We start from the raw sequence: 19,010 nt of genomic DNA on the forward strand, positions 1-19,010 counted from the left end.
ACAGCTGGAAGGTAAACGACGTTTCCGTGTGCTGCTCTGGTTTGCCAGAAGCGGCTTTGTCATGCTGGCCACATGACCTGGAAGCTATACGCCGGCTCCCTCGGCCAATAACGCGAGATGAGCACCGCAACTCCAGATTCGGTCACGACTGGACCTAATGGTCAGGGGTCCCTTTACCTTTACCTGTACACACCCACTTAGGTGACCACTTTACATATCTGATGTTGATTCCAGCCCACAAAAGCTTATACGAAGAGAAATTTGTTGGTTTTAAGTTACCCCACGTTTCTTTGATGCTTGGAATGTCAGTAAACTTTTACAGATAATTAATAACCTTGCAGTATATTTCTAAGTAGGTTTTGAGATTGTCTTGAATGATTCTATGCTAAATCAATTATTAATCTAATCATTAGACTGTTGTTTTTATTAAAGCATTAGATTTTAAGCTGAGTTGTTGTTGTTGTTGTGTTGTTGTTTTGTCGTTTAGTCGTGTCCAACTCTTCATGACCCCATGGACCATAGCACGCCAGGCACTCCTGTCTTCCACTGCCTCCCGCAGTTTGGTCAGACTCGTGTTCGTAGCTCCGAGAACACTGTCCAACCATCTTGTCCTCTGTCGTCCCCTTCTCCTCATGCCCTCCATCTTTCCCAACATCAGGGTCTTTTCCAGGGAGTCTTCTCTTCTCATAAGGTGGCCAAAGTATTGGAGCCTCAGCTTCACAATCTGTCCTTCCAGTGAGCACTCAGGGCTGATTTCCTTCAGAATGGATAGGTTTGATCTTCTTGCAGTCCATGATACTCTCAAGAGTCTCCCCCAGCACCAGAATTCAAAAGCATCAATTCTTCAGCAATCAGTCTTCTTTATGGTCCAGCTCTCACTTCCATACATCACTACTGGGAAAACCATAGCTTTAACTATACGGTTAAGCTGAGTAGTATGTTTTAAAAGAAGTGTGGTGATATGGAACTCTGGCTCTGTATTTTTCAGGTCATACTGTTGGAAACACCGACCCACACAAAAACGTTCCCCAACCTCTAATGGATCATCACAGTGTACCATATGTTTAGAGTTGGTTGAACATGCACCATCGTATAACATTTTGGCAAGTCCGTGCTGCAAAAATGCTTGGTTTCATAGAGACTGTTTGCAGGTATGTCCAGAACACCAAAATATTAGTACTTCCTTTTAATACTAAAAAGAAGTATGCTGTACAATGATGGAAAGCACTTGTGTCATTTAATGGAAGTAGGACCTGCAATAAAAATGTTGCAGAATTGAATTTTCCTGTTCAGGGAGCCAGCCAGCTTTGCCCTCTTCCAGGAGACTTCATTTCAGGTTGGGGACCAATTTAGCTTCAAGCAAACAACTTTAAAGTGAGTTCCTTACTGTTCCTTTGCTGAAGCAAGATGAGCACTTACCACCCAGCAGTTGATCCTGATCAGCTCATGGGCAGTGGGAGTATAGCTTGCTTCAGGATCATGAAACAGTTTGCATTGAAACCCCTGCTAAAATTGAAGAAAGAACTTTATATTTAGCAATATTTCCATGCAAACTGCTTCATGAACCTGAGAAGTCTCTATAGATGCACACTTAGTACATTCCTAGAGAGGCTTGTTTCCTGATTTCGCTGCGACATCAGATGATTGGTAGGTGATGGCTCCACCCACCTGGCAAATCTGACCCATGAGGGTAGGGCAAAGACAGATCTGGCCTACCAGGGAGAAACGGTTTCCCACCCCTGCACTAAAAGCTAACTGGAATAAGAGTCACAAATTCTATAATAACTGGCATGGGAGCAAACTACTGTCTAAGGTTTTAGTGGTGTTTCCTAGAGAAGCATAAGCATTCATGAACATTAAAAAAAAATCCAGATCCCTACTTCAGAGAAGTTTACAATCTAAATGTCATCAGTAAGATTGGGGAGGATGATAAAAGGAATGAATATGAGCAAATGCAGTAACATGTACTTAGGAAAATCAGTTTTCTGTTGGTAACTAGGATAGAACTGCCAAACTCATCCTGTACTCTTTAGCCATAACTATTGATAATGTGGAGTAAATGTGCTTTTTGCATTGGAAGCTTTACAAGCTCAGAACTAGTAAGCACTTGCAAAAGTAACAGGATATATAGCATGCAATTTCACAACTGCTCCACTGGCTACCAGTCTGTTTCCAAGGACAAATCAAAGTGCTGGTTATGACCTATAAAGTCCTACACAGCTTAGGTCCAGACTATCTGAAAGTTTTTCTTTCTTATATGAACCGGTGTGGGCTCTGGGATCTTCACTTGCAAAGGCATGCTGGGGTGGGGGAGCCAGGATATAAATATAGTAATGGTAATAATCATTAAAGAAATTGTCATTAGTATAGCCTACTACAGATACTGTGTTGTACCCTCATCTTCAAAAGCATCCAGCATCTTGTCTGATTTACTGATCATTTTTCTCTCTTTTGGATCCAGTGTCAAGCGCTAAGTGCAGGGGTATTTTTCTTTAGATGCCCTGTATGTAATAATAAAGAGAAATTTCAGAATGAAATGTTGAGAATGGGCTTACATATTCCAGAAAGGTAAGTACCTCCCAAAATATTGTTTTATTTTTAAGAATATATTGTACAGGTTTATAGTTAAAGCTATATACCACTAGGTATATTTAACAGAAGAGTGAGATATACATGGTTAATTCTCTTTGGAAATTTATGGTGTGTTATTTTGTATCATTTTTCTATTAAGCTTTTTTTATGGGTTTATATTAAGAGCAGGAGGCATTATGTTTTTCATTAGTTTTAATAGTAAAAGTTGAAAATAAGATGCAAGATGGAAAGAACTGAACATTTTAGCTACTGCAAAGTATTTTAACAACTCATTTCTTAAGAGACGAAGGCACAGAGACTTAGATTAGGAGACAAATGATTTTTGTCAAGACACACATAATACAAAGCCGCATTTAACCCTAGAAATGGATGTGGGAAATCTTTTTTTAAAGTTTTCCAAATTTTGTAAATGATGGTTGTTCAGGAAGCCAAGGGTTAATCAGCTTGCTCTGATAGACGGGAGATCTGAATTACAAAAGCATAGACTATCCAACAGCTACTGATTTTCTGTAGAGTCCATCTTCTCTTGATAATAGTAAAATCATATACAGTGGTGCCTCGCTTAACAAATGCCCTGCTTAACGAAATTTCCGCTTAACGAAAGGTTTTTTTTCTAGCGGAGGTTGCCTCGCTAGACGAATACGTTTTACGAAAAATTCGTCTAGCAAATCGCGGTTTCCCATAGGAATGCATTGAAATTCAATTAATGCGTTCCTATGGGCAAAAAAAATTTTTAAAAAATTCACTGCATTCCTATGGGATTTGCTAGACGATTTTTTCGTTATAAGAAAAGACCCGTGGAACGAATTAAATTCGTCTAGCGAGGCACCACTGTATTACTACCGGTATTTAAGCAAGGAAAGCTGCAGTGTATGCCTGAAATGTTCAAATGAGTTTTAATGTTTCCAGAGATGCCTCCTGGGAACTGGAAGAGAATGCATACCAGGACCTTCTTCAGTGCTACCAACACTGTGACATCAATATCTGCCTCTGCGAAAATGGAAGAAACTACAATGAGCCTGATAGGTATTTATAAATGTGGTCCTTGGACATAAGTATGTTAAATATGCTCGTAGTTTATAGCAATGTCATCTTGTCCTGCTTCCATTCAAAGTCAGTTGGACATGATGATGACCACATAAGTGCCTGCTGGATCAGTTTTATCTAATCCAGCATCCTGTTCTTACAATGACCTTCCCCAGGTCTGTAGGAAGCCCCATTATAGGGCCAGCTGTGGAGGTAGAACATAACTGTTATGGTTAGTAGATGTTGATCATCTTATTCTATATATGGAATTATACTAAGACAAGAAAACTAGTGATCCTTAACTTAAATTTCCTGGTGAGTTTTTGTTTTTGTTTCCTTGTAATAAGAAGATATTGGCATATTGATTTTATGCTGCCAGTCATTAGGTCTTCATGTTTAGAAATCTGAAACTCTGAAGAAACAGGAAAGCATGCACCCTATGTGTGTGTCAACATTAGAGGACCGGGGGGGGGGGGAACCAACAACATTAGAGGACCTGGTCCATGTCCCATGCCATCACTAGGAAGGTTTCATCGTTATTTTTATTCCATGAAATGAAGTGGTGGCTTTTCTAGAAGGCATTGGGGGATGGCATACTTTGACTACTGTAGAGCTGAGTTACCATTAGGTTGAACTAACCATTAGGTTCTGTGAGCGGAATAGAACCTTTGAGTCCTGCCCAGTGTGCTTTTGCAGCTGTGGATTTATGTTTGATTCTTTTTTAAAGTGTATTATTTATTATTGAAATAAAAAAAATCCTTCCAGTAGCACCTTAGAGACCAACTAAGTTTGTCATTGGTATGAGCTTTCGTGTGCATGCACACTTCTTCAGAAACATGAAAAGCTCATACCAATGACAAACTTAGTTGGTCTCTAAGGTGCTACTGGAAGGATTTTTTGTTTGTTTGTTTGTTTCGACTACGTCAGACCAACACGGCTACCTACCTGTAACTTATTTATTATTGCTAGCTATCTTTTATCCTTTGCTAAAGAGAGCCAGGGTAAACATATTAAATATAAAATAATATTGGCAATCTTTGACCTGCACCTCCCATTTTACCACATATATGTTGTAACTTAAATTTATGTCCCATCTTGGGAAATATACCGATGCAAAGTGAAGTCATAACTAGTTACATTGAGTTAACTCTTCTCTTTTTTAAGTTTAACAGTCTTAATTTTTAAAATGCATTTTTCTTTTCTTTTAGCAAATGGGAAATAAAGCGCTGTCAATATTGTGGTTCGAGTGGAACTCACTTGGCATGTTCCTCACTAACAAGTTGGGAGCAAAATTGGGAATGCATAGAATGTAGAACTATCCTTGCCAAATCAACTGGTATGAAACTGTTCACCATTATACTTGAATTAATTTAAACTTTTTTTAAAGATTTTGGATGAGAAATTGTGTTAATTTCATTACACAGGGAACTGTCAGAAATGGCGAAAGCGTTCTCGGAGTATGCCAGAAAATACAGATATTGGCGATAGCTTGCTGGAAGAGCCATCACCCAAATGTCCCAGACAGTCTCCTGGATCCCATCTTGGCTTCCTTGTCAGGCATGTGATGTTCTTTCATTTGCAGCTGCATGGAAACAAACAGGCAGTGTTCACACATCATGCTAAACCACAGTTGAGCCCAATATGAATGAACAGGAATGAGCTGCAGTGAACCTCATGTTTATGCTCACTCTTCCCACATGACTGGGAGATGTTGAGAGTTCTCATTTTTGGTTATGCAGTCTGTAACATTGGTCAGTTGCCTGTCCTGGCTGAGGTCCACCCCCATGCCCAAAGGAGCAGATGCACAGTCTGGGGGTACTTGTAGATCCAGATTTGCCGCTGGAGGCCCAGGTAGCCTCAGTAGCTAAACGTGTCTTTTACCAGCTACATTTGGTACGACAGTTTCAGCTGTTCCTGGGCTGGGAGAGCACTGGTGACTTCAAGATTGGATTACCTCAGTGTAGTCTATGTGGGGCTTCCCTTGCACTTTGCCTGGAAACTGCAAGTTAATGCAGAATGCTGCAGCATAGTTACTGACAGGAGTAAGGCCCTGTCAGCACATAATGCCTCTGCTCAGAGATCTGCACTAGTTGCCGATTTGTTCAAGCCAAGTTTAAGGTTTAACTGTTGTTATATAAAGTCCATAACAGCTTGGGAATGTTTTCCTTGCGGCATCACCTTATTCCGTACATGCCACTATTAAAGGTGTCACGTAATATTCATTCCACAGTCGTAAGAAATTTATATTTTAGTGCGGCAGCACCTATACTATGGAATTCCTTGCCTTTTAGCACCAAGCAGCCACCTTCCCTGTACTCTCTTTCAGTGCCAGCTTCAAACCATAGCTACTGAAGCTGACATGTTTAACTGTGGTTAAGACTAACCCCAATTTCAGATTCAGAGGATGTGGCAAATGGTGGGTAATCCAAAGCAAAACTTTCTGCTCCTGAACTCCAGCCTGCACTGGGATTGGACAGTGGGGATGTGCTATCAAATTTAAGGCTTGCTGCCTCTCATTCTTGTTCATTCATGTGGCAAAGCTTGTGTGAACATCGGCACTATCAAATTATAGTTAGAGCCTAAAAATAATAACTGATCAAAGGGCTAAATCATGAATTCCACATAATGTTCCAGACTTTTTTGGAGCAGCACTTCATTCCATCCAACAAGCTGTTCTGAAACTTGGGAAGTTCAGAAGCAGCCTGCAATGTATTCTTTGAGTGGGGAGTAGCATAAAGCATGTAATTTGTTTAAGGACATGCTGCAAATCTTATTTTGTTTGCATCTAGAAGTAATCCTCCATGCCTGAAGTACTCATTTACAAAAAAAACAAATGTAATTTACTAACTGTACACTTGACATGCACAATATTGTATGCTGGAGATACCTGTACCCTGACTCAGCTGTTTCTGAGTCAGAGTGAGGCTAACTCAACTAACAAGGTGGTTGGGCTTCTTCCCTTCTAGGTCCCCAAAGATATGCCCCAGTGGCTTTACTCAGTGTTCACAACTAGATCTCCCCTCTTCGAATAATAGACTGATATCCCCTTCCTCCGTGATTAGTCCTTCCGTGAGGAATCTGACACTAAGAAAAACGTAAGTAAATGTTGAATTGTCAGCCAATTTATTTTTTATACTGGATGATTGAATTTGGGGGCAGGGAATGAACTTGAGCTAGCAGCCCAGTGGAATTTTTACCTTCTACTGGGGACTGCAATGGGCAGGAGAACAAGTATGAAACAACTTTGAGCAAGATCCAGTGTCATGTCAGCATACATCAGGGGTGGCCAACTCCCAACAGACTGCGATCTACTCACAGAGTTAAAAACTGGCAGTGATCCACCCACTTTTGGGGGGTTCGGGTCAAAGTTGTTGAGCTTTTTCAGGGAGTAGGTAAAATACTGAGGCTTTTTTAAGGGAACCACAGTTGTTCAGCTTCTTTGGGGGGAGCCAGTGATCTAACACAGATATCCAGTGATCTACCGGTAGATCATGATCTACCTGTTGGACATGCCTGGCATACATGATGGGGCTTTCCCTTCTACTCCTGCCCACACACCTTCTCACATGGCCTCCAAATCAGCTCAAAATGTTTCTTTGACCTTCCGGAGCAGATTCTTTGGCTGAAGGCAGGAAGAAAGGACAGGAGAATAACATTTGCACAAATAGAAGTTCATTGCAGTATGAAGATATCACAATTAGATAGGCTCGTGGAAATAGTTTAATGATTCTTTTGATCCATACCATTGTTTTAAGGTTAGGCAGCATCCCCAAACTTCGGCCCTCCAGATGTTTTGGACTACAATTCCCATCCTTCCCCGACCACTGGTCCTGTTAGCTAGGGATCATGGGAGTTGTAGGCCAAAACATCTGGAGGGCCGCAGTTTGGGGGTGCCTGGGTTAAAGATTGGGGGTTATATGCAACTGCTTCTTCCTCTCCTGCATCTGAAGCGCCCATAAACCTTCAAAAATCTGCTCCAGGTTGGGACACCTTCTGGAGCATATTTTTGAGATGCACAGGGGGCTGTAGAGGAGGAGGAGGAGGAGAAGTCCCATCATACTAGTGGAAGTCTGCTTGTATAGTATTAGATACAATCCACTACACTGATTTTATTGAGATACATAACTGAGTGGGGAACATAGTATTTAAAGAGATGATGCACAGCTGTATATCAGCATTTTGTCTGACCCTGTTCTCAACAAGAAGCTTTGTGCTTCCTTCTTTAAATGTTATTGAATTGTTTTGAGTAGTAAGTTTGTTCCTTGTAAAAAGAGAGAGAGAGAGATAATCATGCTGTTAGCAATTTCAGTGAGCTAATTATTAGGATGCCATTAGTATTTTTTTCTATAAAAAAAAGCAACTTGATGTTGCATGGTTATATAGATCCAGAACTATTGCTGTACATACCTAAGTAGATGCTGTGCTAATAAAACAGTCCTTTTATATTGTGCAGGCAACTTGTAGTGCAGCAAAGAAAAGTTTCCAATATTCTGAGGGAATTAAGATCACAAATTAATACCAAACGAACAAGACTGAATATCAATAGACGAAACATCTGGGATAGCGCCTTAAAGGGATTTCAGAAGCGGAGCTTCAATCCTGCCAATACTATTGAAGTAAAGTACATAAACTGCAGGACAAAAACACATATGGATTCATCAAAGGGAGATTTTTTTCTATTACTGATTCGTCACCTTCAGAACTCCTCGCTCTTTGAAGGCGATTCCTCAAAAATATTGTCTTTTGATTCTCAAGGTAAGCCTAAATCTATATATATATAAATGTAAACTGGGCATGTGGGTGGGTGTCCACTTTTCTCCGAAACAGCTTGACCGATTGCGTTCAAATTTTGACACAACATCCAAAGCGAATATGAGAGTGACCATATACAGGTTGCGTAGACAGATGTCACACCTGGGCCATGTAAAAACCCCAAAACCCTGTGTTCCAGAACTCACAAATCACTCTCAAGTGCATGCTGGGAGCACAGGAGATGTTGCAAAACAGTGCCCTGTAGCGACGGCTACACTGGTACTGCACCTAGGAAAGCTTCCCTCGCCACAGCATCTCGGCTCAGCTTTCCAGGCTGGGCTGAGTGGAGGTGGGGGCTCACCTGGGTGGGGGAGGGGGGAGGGGCGGGATAGCTCATGGGTTGGGACAGGGTGGGGGGAGTCACAGGGATGACCCTGTGTAAACAGAACACGCGTAAAACATTTCAACAAAATGAAGGGGGACTCTGAAGGTGAGGGGAGTCTGAAGGGGGACTCTGAGGATCCATTTAACAGACTGAGCCACAGCAATGCATGGCCGGGCCAGCTAGTTATAAATATTTGAAATGCTTTGGAGGAAAGTGGGTACAGTCGTACCTTGGAAGTTGAACGGAATCCGTTCCGGAAGTTCGTTAAACGTCCAGAAGCCAAAGCCGCGGAAGCCCCGTTGGCTGTTTGGCTTCCAAAAGAACGTTTGAAAACCAGAACACACACTTCCAGGTTTCGATCATTTAGGATCCGATTTGTTCAGCTTTGAAATCCAAGGTATGACTGTATGCTTCTTTCTCCCTTTCCATTGCGTTCTGAGCACTCTTGATGTGTGCAGCAAGCCTGTGAGGTGAATCTTAAACAAGTGTCTTCCTACCTAACAAACTGCATGGGTTGAGCAGAAATTTGAACCTAGATCTTACCACAATCTAATTCAAAAACACTATCAACTACACCACACTGGCTGTGTACTGCAAGTTCAATAATACAAATACTCCTATTGATATTAACAGGAATATTCACTTTGTTATATAGGAGTCTCCTTACTCTCTTTGCTGTTTAGGCTGCTCAGAAATAACAAAATTGGTAATAGTGGATGGAGCAACTCCAATTAGAGGGGTGCTGGTAATTGTCTTTTTGAGTTTTTATTGACTCTGTCCAGGTAACAAAAACCAATACAAGTAGAGGAGGCAGCTTCTGTTCTAGTGTTTTACTATGTGTCAAGGGACAGGAGAACTATTAAATACAGTTTTAAGTCATGGTTCTTTGGGGTAATGAAAATTGCCTTTGTTAACCTCTGGTGAGCATATTTCCTGGCATACAAAAAAAAAAAAAGAACCCTGAACATTTGCCCCAGTTGTTTCTTGAAGTAGAGTTGATGGCTCAGTTTCCTTTCTGACTAAAACTCCAGGGCAGCTTTTTGTGACCACAGGGGTTGGGTATGCAGTGGGGAAGGGAAACAGACAAGTCCTGGTGCTTAAGCATAAATGTCCAGCCCATTTCTTTTGTATCCCATAAGTACAGTTGGCTTACATAGATTTAGATAAATTCCTGGAAGATGGGCACTTGTTCAGATGCATGGTGCCTCTGAGCACTAAGTGCTGGCAACAAATGGGGGAGAGAGCTGTGGCCTCTGTGCACTTTTTCTGGGCTTCCAGGGGCATTTTATTGGATGGGAAACAGAATATTGAAGTAGGTGTGCAGTTGGTTAGATTGATTGGGGCTCATCCCAGCTGCATTTAGTAAGCATAGTTATTTTTCATACTTTGTACTTTCAGCTCTTAAAGATAATTTATACTATGAAGCTGGAAAAATGATAGCAGTTTCTCTGGTTCATGGAGGGCCATCTCCTAGCTTCTTTTCCAAGACCTTGTTTGATTGCCTTGTTTATGGCACAGAGAATGTGAAACCAACTATTGAAGATGTTGCTGATGTGACTGTTCTGCAGACAATAGAGAAGGTAAGTTGTTCTACAACTGCAGAGCACTATAGGGATGGGTCTTGGTATTTTTCTCTTTTAACATCTTAATTTTAAATCAATTTGGTATTGAGGGCATATCTTTTCTCAGAAATAGTTGGCATGATATATGTGCCACTTATTTGTCAGCCAAAAGTTATCAGACATAAGATCTGAAACAAAGAGGAAGTTGCATCCATCCATTTGAATTGGAAGGTACATTTATTCATCAAATTAACTAGTTAATGTTTGATTTCTTACTGTAGATAAAATCTGCAAGAACTCTGAGCAGCTTAGAATCAGCAATAAGTGATTGCTCTGAATATCTCGCCATTGCTGGATGTTTGAAACCTGTAACAGCTCTACATGATAAGGATGCGTTGGTGAATGAGATATTGAATTACCATGTCATAAAGAGAACACTTTTACCTTTTGAAAGGTTTGTTTTGCACATAGAACCCATTACTATACTTTTCCAGTTTATACTCCAGGGTTCTGTAGCCACACACTTTCCATGTGAAGTAACTCATGTTTTGCATTTATAAATTAAAATTTTACAAGTCAAGTTTCACGTGTTATGAAGAATTTATTGTTCTAGTGGTGGCTTCCCCTCTCATTTACTAGTACTGAAAATATTAAATTTTATTACGACACCAAGTGAAAGATGTATTGCTGGTAATTGCAAGTAGGCAGAGTGCTGTTGCTGGTACATTTGTTTGGCCACTGTGAGAATATGATCCTAGGTGAGCCACGGGCCTGTTCTTAATGTTGTTCATCTTACGGTATGTTGTTACTCAAAAATGCTTAAAGATATTTGATATTTCAAATTTGAAAAACTGAGTTGTTGGATGAATACTTAAATATACTTAATAGTGTCCCAAGGGAGGAAGCTCTGCAGCTTTCTTTAACTGGGGCGAATTGTATCATTTTACCTGTGGATGTGACAGGATTGCCCCCCCCCCTTGGGCTGCCTCTATAGCCTTCCTGCTGCCTAATCTGTCCTTCAGGATCCCACAACCTTCCACAACGGTTTCAGGGAGTGGACTGGGGCTGCCTGGGGGAAGGGGAAAGAGGGAAATTTCTGTAAGCTGGGTGCCACACTTGGACACCATTCTTTGTTCTGAGTAGCTTTCAGGAAAATTTAGAACCTATAAAATAAATTACTGATTAGAATCTGCAGCTCCAGCAAGGGTATTCTGACTAGTATATGTATCAGGAATATATCAGTAAATTGTTTTGTTTTGTTTTGTTTTTAATAATTCCAGCAAAGCCCTAAGGATTTACTGCTTCTAGAAATTTAAAGTGGTGTTTGTATTATGCAAATGAATTTGGCAGTTTTTTTTCTATCTTTTTAAAAACAAAGAAACCTCATAGCACTTTCTTGGTTCAATGCATTGTCTCTTTCCCCCTTAGCTTTAGACAAGGTTTGAAAACACTTGGTGTTTTGGAAAAAATGCAGATGAATCCTGATGCATTCTGTAGCATATTATGTCACAAGCCTGAGAAACTTACAGCAAAACTTCTTGGTGATCTCTTTGCTATCCACTGTGTACCGGGAGCAGACAAAGCCAGAAGTCTAGATTTCTGGATGGGTTACTTACAGGAAACAGAAGGTAAGAAAAAATGGACCCACCTAAGTGAATCTGAACTAGGAATCTGGAATATGTTGGGGGCTTTAAAAAAAGACTTCAGTTCCTATTTATCAAACTCTTAAGACAAGCCTTGCCGATGAATTTTAATTTCACTTTACATTTGCAGTAATGATTAACTACAGTCAATTTATCATTAGCTTGACTCACTCTTACTTCTAATGTGGAAATCGTGTAAAAGCTGTTTTCAGCTAATCAAACTCCTCGTTCTTGGTCTAGGTGGTGAGTCAGCAGTAACTCTAGAGGACATCTTAGTGTTTGCAACTGGCATTCGTGATATCCCACCCATTGGCTTTGATCCTGAGCCTGCAGTTAAGTTTCTGCATATAAAATACCCTGTTGGAAAGAGACGCCTTAATTGTTTAGAGCTTCCAATAACAAAGTCTTACGAGAAGTTTAAAAGAATTATGGATTGCACCATCAGAAGTACTCTAAGGTTAGAATCAGAAGTGCATTAGTCACTACCATGGATGCTGAAAATTGAATGATGAAGCATTTAAGAAGCTTGCTAGCTGCTACCGGATAACACACATGTTCATCCTCACAGACTTGAAACTTGATCGTCTTTACATTTTGAACTTGGATTCAAAATGATGAACAAACAAAGCTTTCCAAACCATTTTGCATTATTTGGTTTCTTTTTAACACTGTGCCCTAATCTCATCCTTAGCACAATCCCACTTCATAACACAAGGCAACTGGTGACATAATTGTCTGCTGGTGTACTGTAGCATCCATCCATTTATATTATAATCAAATATACACTAGCAGACAACTAGATTCACAAATCCCTTTTACATTGGTTTGTAATATATCCAGAAAATCATGTTTTTGTGTAAGTTTTGACTTGTTGGTTTGTTGAGATGAGAGAATATTTTACATTCTAAGTGAATTTCAAGTATCCTAGCTATTACTTATGAACTATAATAAGGAAGCTAAACATAATACCTCATTTTAACTTTAGTCAGATATATATAGATATATATATATTAAAGAATAACAGGGCTTTATGACACTGAATACAGCTGTGGCGCAGAATCCCAGCTGCTTTACAATTAAATTTCCGTTCTACAGTCATTCCAAATATTTTTCTTAGTATTAGAAAAATGGGCTGGTGTGTGTAAAGGTGTTGCAATTCATAGAAAGTATAAGCAAATTCTTATGTGCTAGTTATAAGTGACTTAAGAAAGAATATAGATACTTAGATGTCAATCGTTTGAGAGAAAAGATGAGGTTGACTTCAAGGGAACGGCCATGTCAAAAGGATGTGCAGAAGAAGAAGAAGAAGTGTTTGAACTTGATATACCACCTTAAGGAGTCTCAAAGCGGCTAACAATCTCCTTTCTCTTCCTCCCCCACAACAAACACTCTGTGAGGTGAGTGAGGCTGAGAGACTTCAGAAAAGTGTGACTAGCCCAAGGTCACCCAGCAGCTGCATGTGGAGGAGCGGGGAAGCAAACCCGGTTTGCCAGATTACGAGTCCACCGCTCTTAACCACTACACCAGGGGTCCCCAAACTAAAGCCCGGGGGTCAGTAGCGGCCCAATCACCTTCTAAATCTGGCCCGTGGACGGTCCGGTAATCAGCATGTTTTTACATGAGTAGAATGTGTTCTTTTATTTAAAATGCATCTCTGGGTTATTTGTGAGGCATAGGAATTTATTCATATATTTTTTCAAAATATAGTCTGGCCCCCCACAAGGTCTCAGGGACAGTGGACCGGCCCACTGCTGAAAAAGTTTGCTGAACCCTGTTCTAGTATCTCCAAACCCTATCAAAGTTCAAAAGAAAGCAAGCAGAAATTCACACATTGAAGGCCCTGTATGTGCCTGTTATGAGAATGGCAACAAACTATATGTAGAGATACATCTTGAATTGCAGTGTTGCAGGAATTATTCTCTGTGTAGCATAGATCCTTACATTTAAACATTCCATACTACACTGTAATTACTGTAGAACCTTAGTATACAACCTTAGAATAGACTATTAGAATAGGATCATAGAGTTGGAAGGGATCCAGAGGATCATCTAGTCCAACCCCCTGCAATGCAGGAATATGCAACTGTATCTTAGGCGGATCGAACCTGTAACCTTAGTGTTATCAGCACCACGCTCTAACCAACTGAGCTATCCACCTTAAAGTATTTCACTTACTCAAAAAAGATAATTTTCCAGTGTTTTCTGTTGGATTGTATATGGCTTTTCTTTGTGTCCTGCTCCCTGCCCTGGGTTTTGCAGGCCAAGATATTTGCAATTGCACTGCACTTTGAAAAATCCTCCAGGTACATTATGAGCATCATATAAACATGTTTTAAACCTTGAGCTGAAGAACAGGGAGAATTGCTTAAAAGACCTCCCATGTCATGCTAAGCATTGGAAATGAGCTCCCCTCCCATACTGGGGAATGCAGAGATTTTGCTGGCTACCCAAACTAGCAAAAATTGGTAGGCTACTGGAAGAAAGGATTTTGGGCTGCTGTGGGTTGTATTCAATTAAGCTTTTCCATTTGCACAATGGAATTTCCTCCCTCTTCCCTGCATTCCCACACACACCCTCAAAATCTGCTCCAGAAGGCCTGGAGATGTTTGGGGGCAGAGAAGCTTTGTTCATACAGCATGGAACAGAACCCTCTTATGTTTATAAACATGTTGGTCTACTGCAGGCATGTCCATAGTCCGTTTCAGGGCCTTAATCCGGCCCGCCGGCCGGTTTAATTTGGCCCCTGTGGCAGTTTATTTTCTGGGGTAAAATCCTAAAAAAACCTCCACAACTTCAATCCTTAAAAAAGGTCAATAGCCCTCACAGCCCTTCATTTCAACAAATCTGGGCCTCTTTGAAAAAAGTTTAGACACCACTGGTCTACTGTATAATCTTTGTTCTCTACACAAGTCTTGATCATTGTATTTAATATTGCAGTATCTGTGGATTTAATTTACTTCCCATGATTGATGCATCCTGGCAATCTATTTTTTGCACTTTGTGATTTTATGACCTTGTTAGCTTAGCCATTTGTTGGGTTAAAGTACTAAGAGTAAAGAAAACGCTCTGTTGTGCTATCTGTGTCTTAAAACCTCTGTGCACAGGATGTGAACCTCTTAAGTTCTCCTAATTGTGATTATCTGAATATGTACTACTTTATTAGATTTGTACTGTAATGCTACATCTATACTAGCAAAAGTAAGAGAAACTGCAGATGAATGGAATCTGAAAATAGATGTCAGTTCAGGGCAACAGTGTTCCTTATGGTAGCTCAGGTACCTTTAACACTTAACTGAATGCTTTTATCATAGCATTCTTAAATTCATTGATTTTTTTTGTTCTGTAATTTGGATTAAAGGAAGGCACACTTTCTTTATGAATCAACTCTTTCATGGGTGGGGGGATTAAACCATTAGCATTATGTAGAAATAGTATGGAATACAAATTTGCATGTACAATTATAAGTTTGTAAATATTAGTTTTTGTTAAAAACTGTTATATCTATTTCCTGGGGCTTTCTATGGCTTCCCATGTCTGTTTGCTCTTCTATTACTTGTAGCAATGTATTATGGGAGAACCGTCATTTACATGTATTGTATATAAAGTGCAATAAATCAGCAATGTGTCAGTTAACAGTATTAAATATATATGCATTCAAATGTAGTTGGACTTTATTCTTTTGAGGATGTTCATGTGCAACAATGGTGTTGTTTCATCTGGGATTCATGATAATCCTCATGTTACCATACGATGTGAATAGTGCAAACAGGAATATATTATATCATAGTCCAGTGTAACTTACCTAACTTCTTTACAAATAAAATTGGTATATTATAACTGAAGATTCACAAATGACACTGATTTATTTCTTCCTGAAGCGTGATGGGGGGGTCCCATTCTTATATATTTTATATGATTCCTGTTCAGGTACCTATGGAAAAGATTATAAACTAAACTTAAAATTGCAATTTTATCCTCAGTGTTTTAACTGAGGGGTTGAAGGATGAGACAGAAAACTTCCCAAATTTAGACTACCCCCTTCCACCAAAAACATGCCTCTGAAAATGCTTCTATGCACTTCACAAAGGCTACGCTAGTGATGTAGTGGATAAACCATTGGGCTAGGACCTGGGAGGCCAGGGTTGAAATCCCTACCCTGCCCTGAAGCTCCCTGGGTGACACTGGGCCAATAACTCACTCTCAGCCCGAATAACCTCACAGGGTTTTTGTGAGGATAAAATGGGGGAGGAGCAAAACTCTATGTCCCTTTGAGCTCCTTGGAAGGTAGGACATAATTGCAATGTTTGGCCTGCTGGGCCTTGAGAATGGGCAGCACCATGAAGAAGCACACATCCTGAATCCTAACACACCCTGAAATCCCAGTGACACAAACATGCTGGAAATTATGCCAGAAAATTATGCTGGAAATTGAGCATAAATACTGTTATTTGACTTGTCAGTCATCTGTTACCCAAAGATCGTGAAGCGACTTATCACACATTAAAAACAAATAGTAATACTTTATGCCACAAAAATGTAACAATCCCTACAATAGCTACAGGAAATCGCTGGCACAGCAGTAACAAAACATCCACTTGTAATCGATCAAAAGCTGGCTGTAGGAGATAAGTCTGGTGCTGAAACAAAGATGCCAGGTGGACTTCACTGCAAAAGGCATTAAAAACCAATGAAACCACAACTAAAAACTGAACACAACTGGAACATAACTGAACACAACTGAAAAGGTCCTCTTCCTTGTTACCACGCTCCAAGCATCCCGAAAGAGGGGGTTGGGCTCTGGAGAAGGATGCAGGTATGTTTGGGATAGACATGCCAGAATATACTGAGATTCTGAGCCATAGAGTTTTATAGGTCAACAGCAGCACATTGAATTGGATCTACGTAGAACCACACTGGCTGCCTGTATGCTTCCAACACAATTGGTATTCTATGATCTCTTTGCCTCAAACTTGTCAACTGTTGGGCAGCTGCATTCTGACTAACTGAAGCTTCTGAACCATTTTCAAAGCCCCAAGTCGGTTGCCTCAGAAGGATACCATGGTGGATGGTACTGAAAACTGCTGGGAGATCAAGAAGAATCAACAGAGTCACATTCCTCCATCTGTCTCCCAACAGTGGCCAATTTACAGGGGGACCAAAGCAGATCTTTTTGTTGGTTTGTATGTGTGTGAATTGCTGTGGTAGACTAAATTAATTATTATTATTATTATTATTATTATTATTATTATTATTATTTTGTACCCTGCCCATCTGACTGGGCTGCCCCAGCCACTCTGGGCAGCTTCCATCTATATATAAATGTAAAGGGTCCATGTTTGGGACCTTCCACTTTTCTCGGAAACCGCTTGACCGATTGTGTTCAAATTTGGACACAGCGTCCAGTACCAATACGTGAGTGCCAACATAACGTTAGATTCCACACGTGCCAAACCTTTGGCAGGTAAAAAATGGAATTTTCTCAAAAACCAAAAATATAATGCCCTCCACTGGACGTCAAAGGAACATACACCTCACCTGCTGCCATTGGCTGCATACTATCAGTGACATCACAACAGAACATTCCAACCAACTGAATATGGGCCTTTAACAGAAAAAAAAACCAATGCAAGAGAACTGGCCAGGCCGCAGGGGTTTGTGAGGGGGACAGGGTGGAGCCAATCACAGGGATGAGCCAGGGGGTCGGGGGAGGAGGGGACGGGATAGGTCATAGGTCAGGACAGAGTTGGGGAAGTCACAGGGATGACTGGGGGGGAGGGAAAAGAATAGGTCATGGGTCAGGACAGGGGCGGGAGTCACAGGGATGAGCCGGGGTGGGGGGAGGGGCAGAATAGGTCATGGGTCGGAACAGGCTGGGGGCAGTCACAGGGATGAGCTACAGCAACGTGTGGCCGGCACAGCTAGTCATATATAATAAACGTTAAAAAGCTTCCCTAAATAACATCAGTGCTTGTGTACAGGACCAAATGTCAACTTCTAGCACTTTGTAAACCTCTCTGACAAGCTAACCTGGAGAACTGTGACTTTAGGCCAGACCTGGACTATCCAGTTAGGAATACAAGCCCTAAATAAAATAAAGAGTATACGTATGGCAAAATAATATAAATACAATGCCATATCCAATTAAGCCATACTCAAATCCACTGAAATCATGTCTCCATTCATTTCAGTGGGTCTACTCTGCATATGGCTTAATGTCAGCCAGATTCTTACTAACACAATGGCTTTTTTCTCTTTCCACTAATATTTGGACCTCTGACAACAGAGGTTCTGTGTGACTATTGGGTTTAGTAACAATGTCTGGTTTTTGCAGCCATCACAAAGGAATAATAAAATCAGTGGTAGCCCTGGAGGTAAATCGTAATTTAGGAAGCATTGCAAGCCTACCCACGTCTACTAAGAAGTAAATCCCGTAGAATCCAATGAGGTTTTACTAGCAAGTAAGTGGGGCTAGGATTGCAGCCTTGAGAATATTTTTAAGATCATACACTGATGTCCGTTGTCTTTGTTCATGGAGTTTTCTTGGCAGGGATACTGGAGTGGCTTGCCGGTTCCTGCTCCAGGTGGATCCTGCTCCAGGTGGATCACTATGACCTGTCCGTCTTGGGTGGCCCTGCATGGCATAGCTCATAGCTTCTCTGAGTTATTCAAGCCCCTTCGCCACCACAAGGCAGTGATCCATGAAGGAGATGAACATGAGTCTGACCAAGCTGCGGGAGGCAGTGGAAGACAGGAGTGCCTGGCGTGCTCTGGTCCATGGGGTCACGAAGTCGGACATGACTAAACGACTAAACAACAACACACTGATGATCTTATGCGAGTCTTTTACTGGAGAGACAGAAAAGGGGTTTTTTTTTGGGGGGGGGGGTACATGGTGGTCAGATCTAGGATGATGCCCAGCCCTATCCTACGAATCACTGTATATTTCCTAACAGCTGTTTCAAGCGTAAGAAGCTACCGGCCCCTAGGCAGCAACTCTTGAGCGTGGCATTTTCTCCTTCTTCCCTATATTTTGGCTCCTAACTGCCAATT

At 40.9% G+C, this 19,010-nt stretch overlaps 1 protein-coding gene across 1 annotated transcript in view; it reads left to right on the plus strand.

Moving 5' to 3' along the window:
• The window catches only part of G2E3 (G2/M-phase specific E3 ubiquitin protein ligase), a 29,120-nt gene extending 13,501 nt beyond the window's left edge, over positions 1-15,619 (plus strand). The window contains exons 6-16 of the mRNA XM_035110196.3: positions 989-1,151; positions 2,462-2,568; positions 3,502-3,618; positions 4,827-4,954; positions 5,043-5,175; positions 6,585-6,713; positions 8,072-8,373; positions 10,154-10,335; positions 10,599-10,771; positions 11,746-11,945; positions 12,201-15,619. Of these exons, the coding sequence (XP_034966087.1) occupies positions 989-1,151; positions 2,462-2,568; positions 3,502-3,618; positions 4,827-4,954; positions 5,043-5,175; positions 6,585-6,713; positions 8,072-8,373; positions 10,154-10,335; positions 10,599-10,771; positions 11,746-11,945; positions 12,201-12,439 (1,873 nt within the window). The 3' untranslated portion in view covers positions 12,440-15,619. The remainder of the gene's footprint in view (positions 1-988; positions 1,152-2,461; positions 2,569-3,501; positions 3,619-4,826; positions 4,955-5,042; positions 5,176-6,584; positions 6,714-8,071; positions 8,374-10,153; positions 10,336-10,598; positions 10,772-11,745; positions 11,946-12,200) is intronic.
• The last annotated feature ends 3,391 nt before the right edge of the window (positions 15,620-19,010 follow it).

Source organism: Zootoca vivipara, chromosome 1 (assembly GCF_965207765.1).
Source record: "Zootoca vivipara chromosome 1, rZooViv2.hap1.1, whole genome shotgun sequence".
Classification (NCBI taxonomy): domain Eukaryota; kingdom Metazoa; phylum Chordata; class Lepidosauria; order Squamata; family Lacertidae; genus Zootoca; species Zootoca vivipara.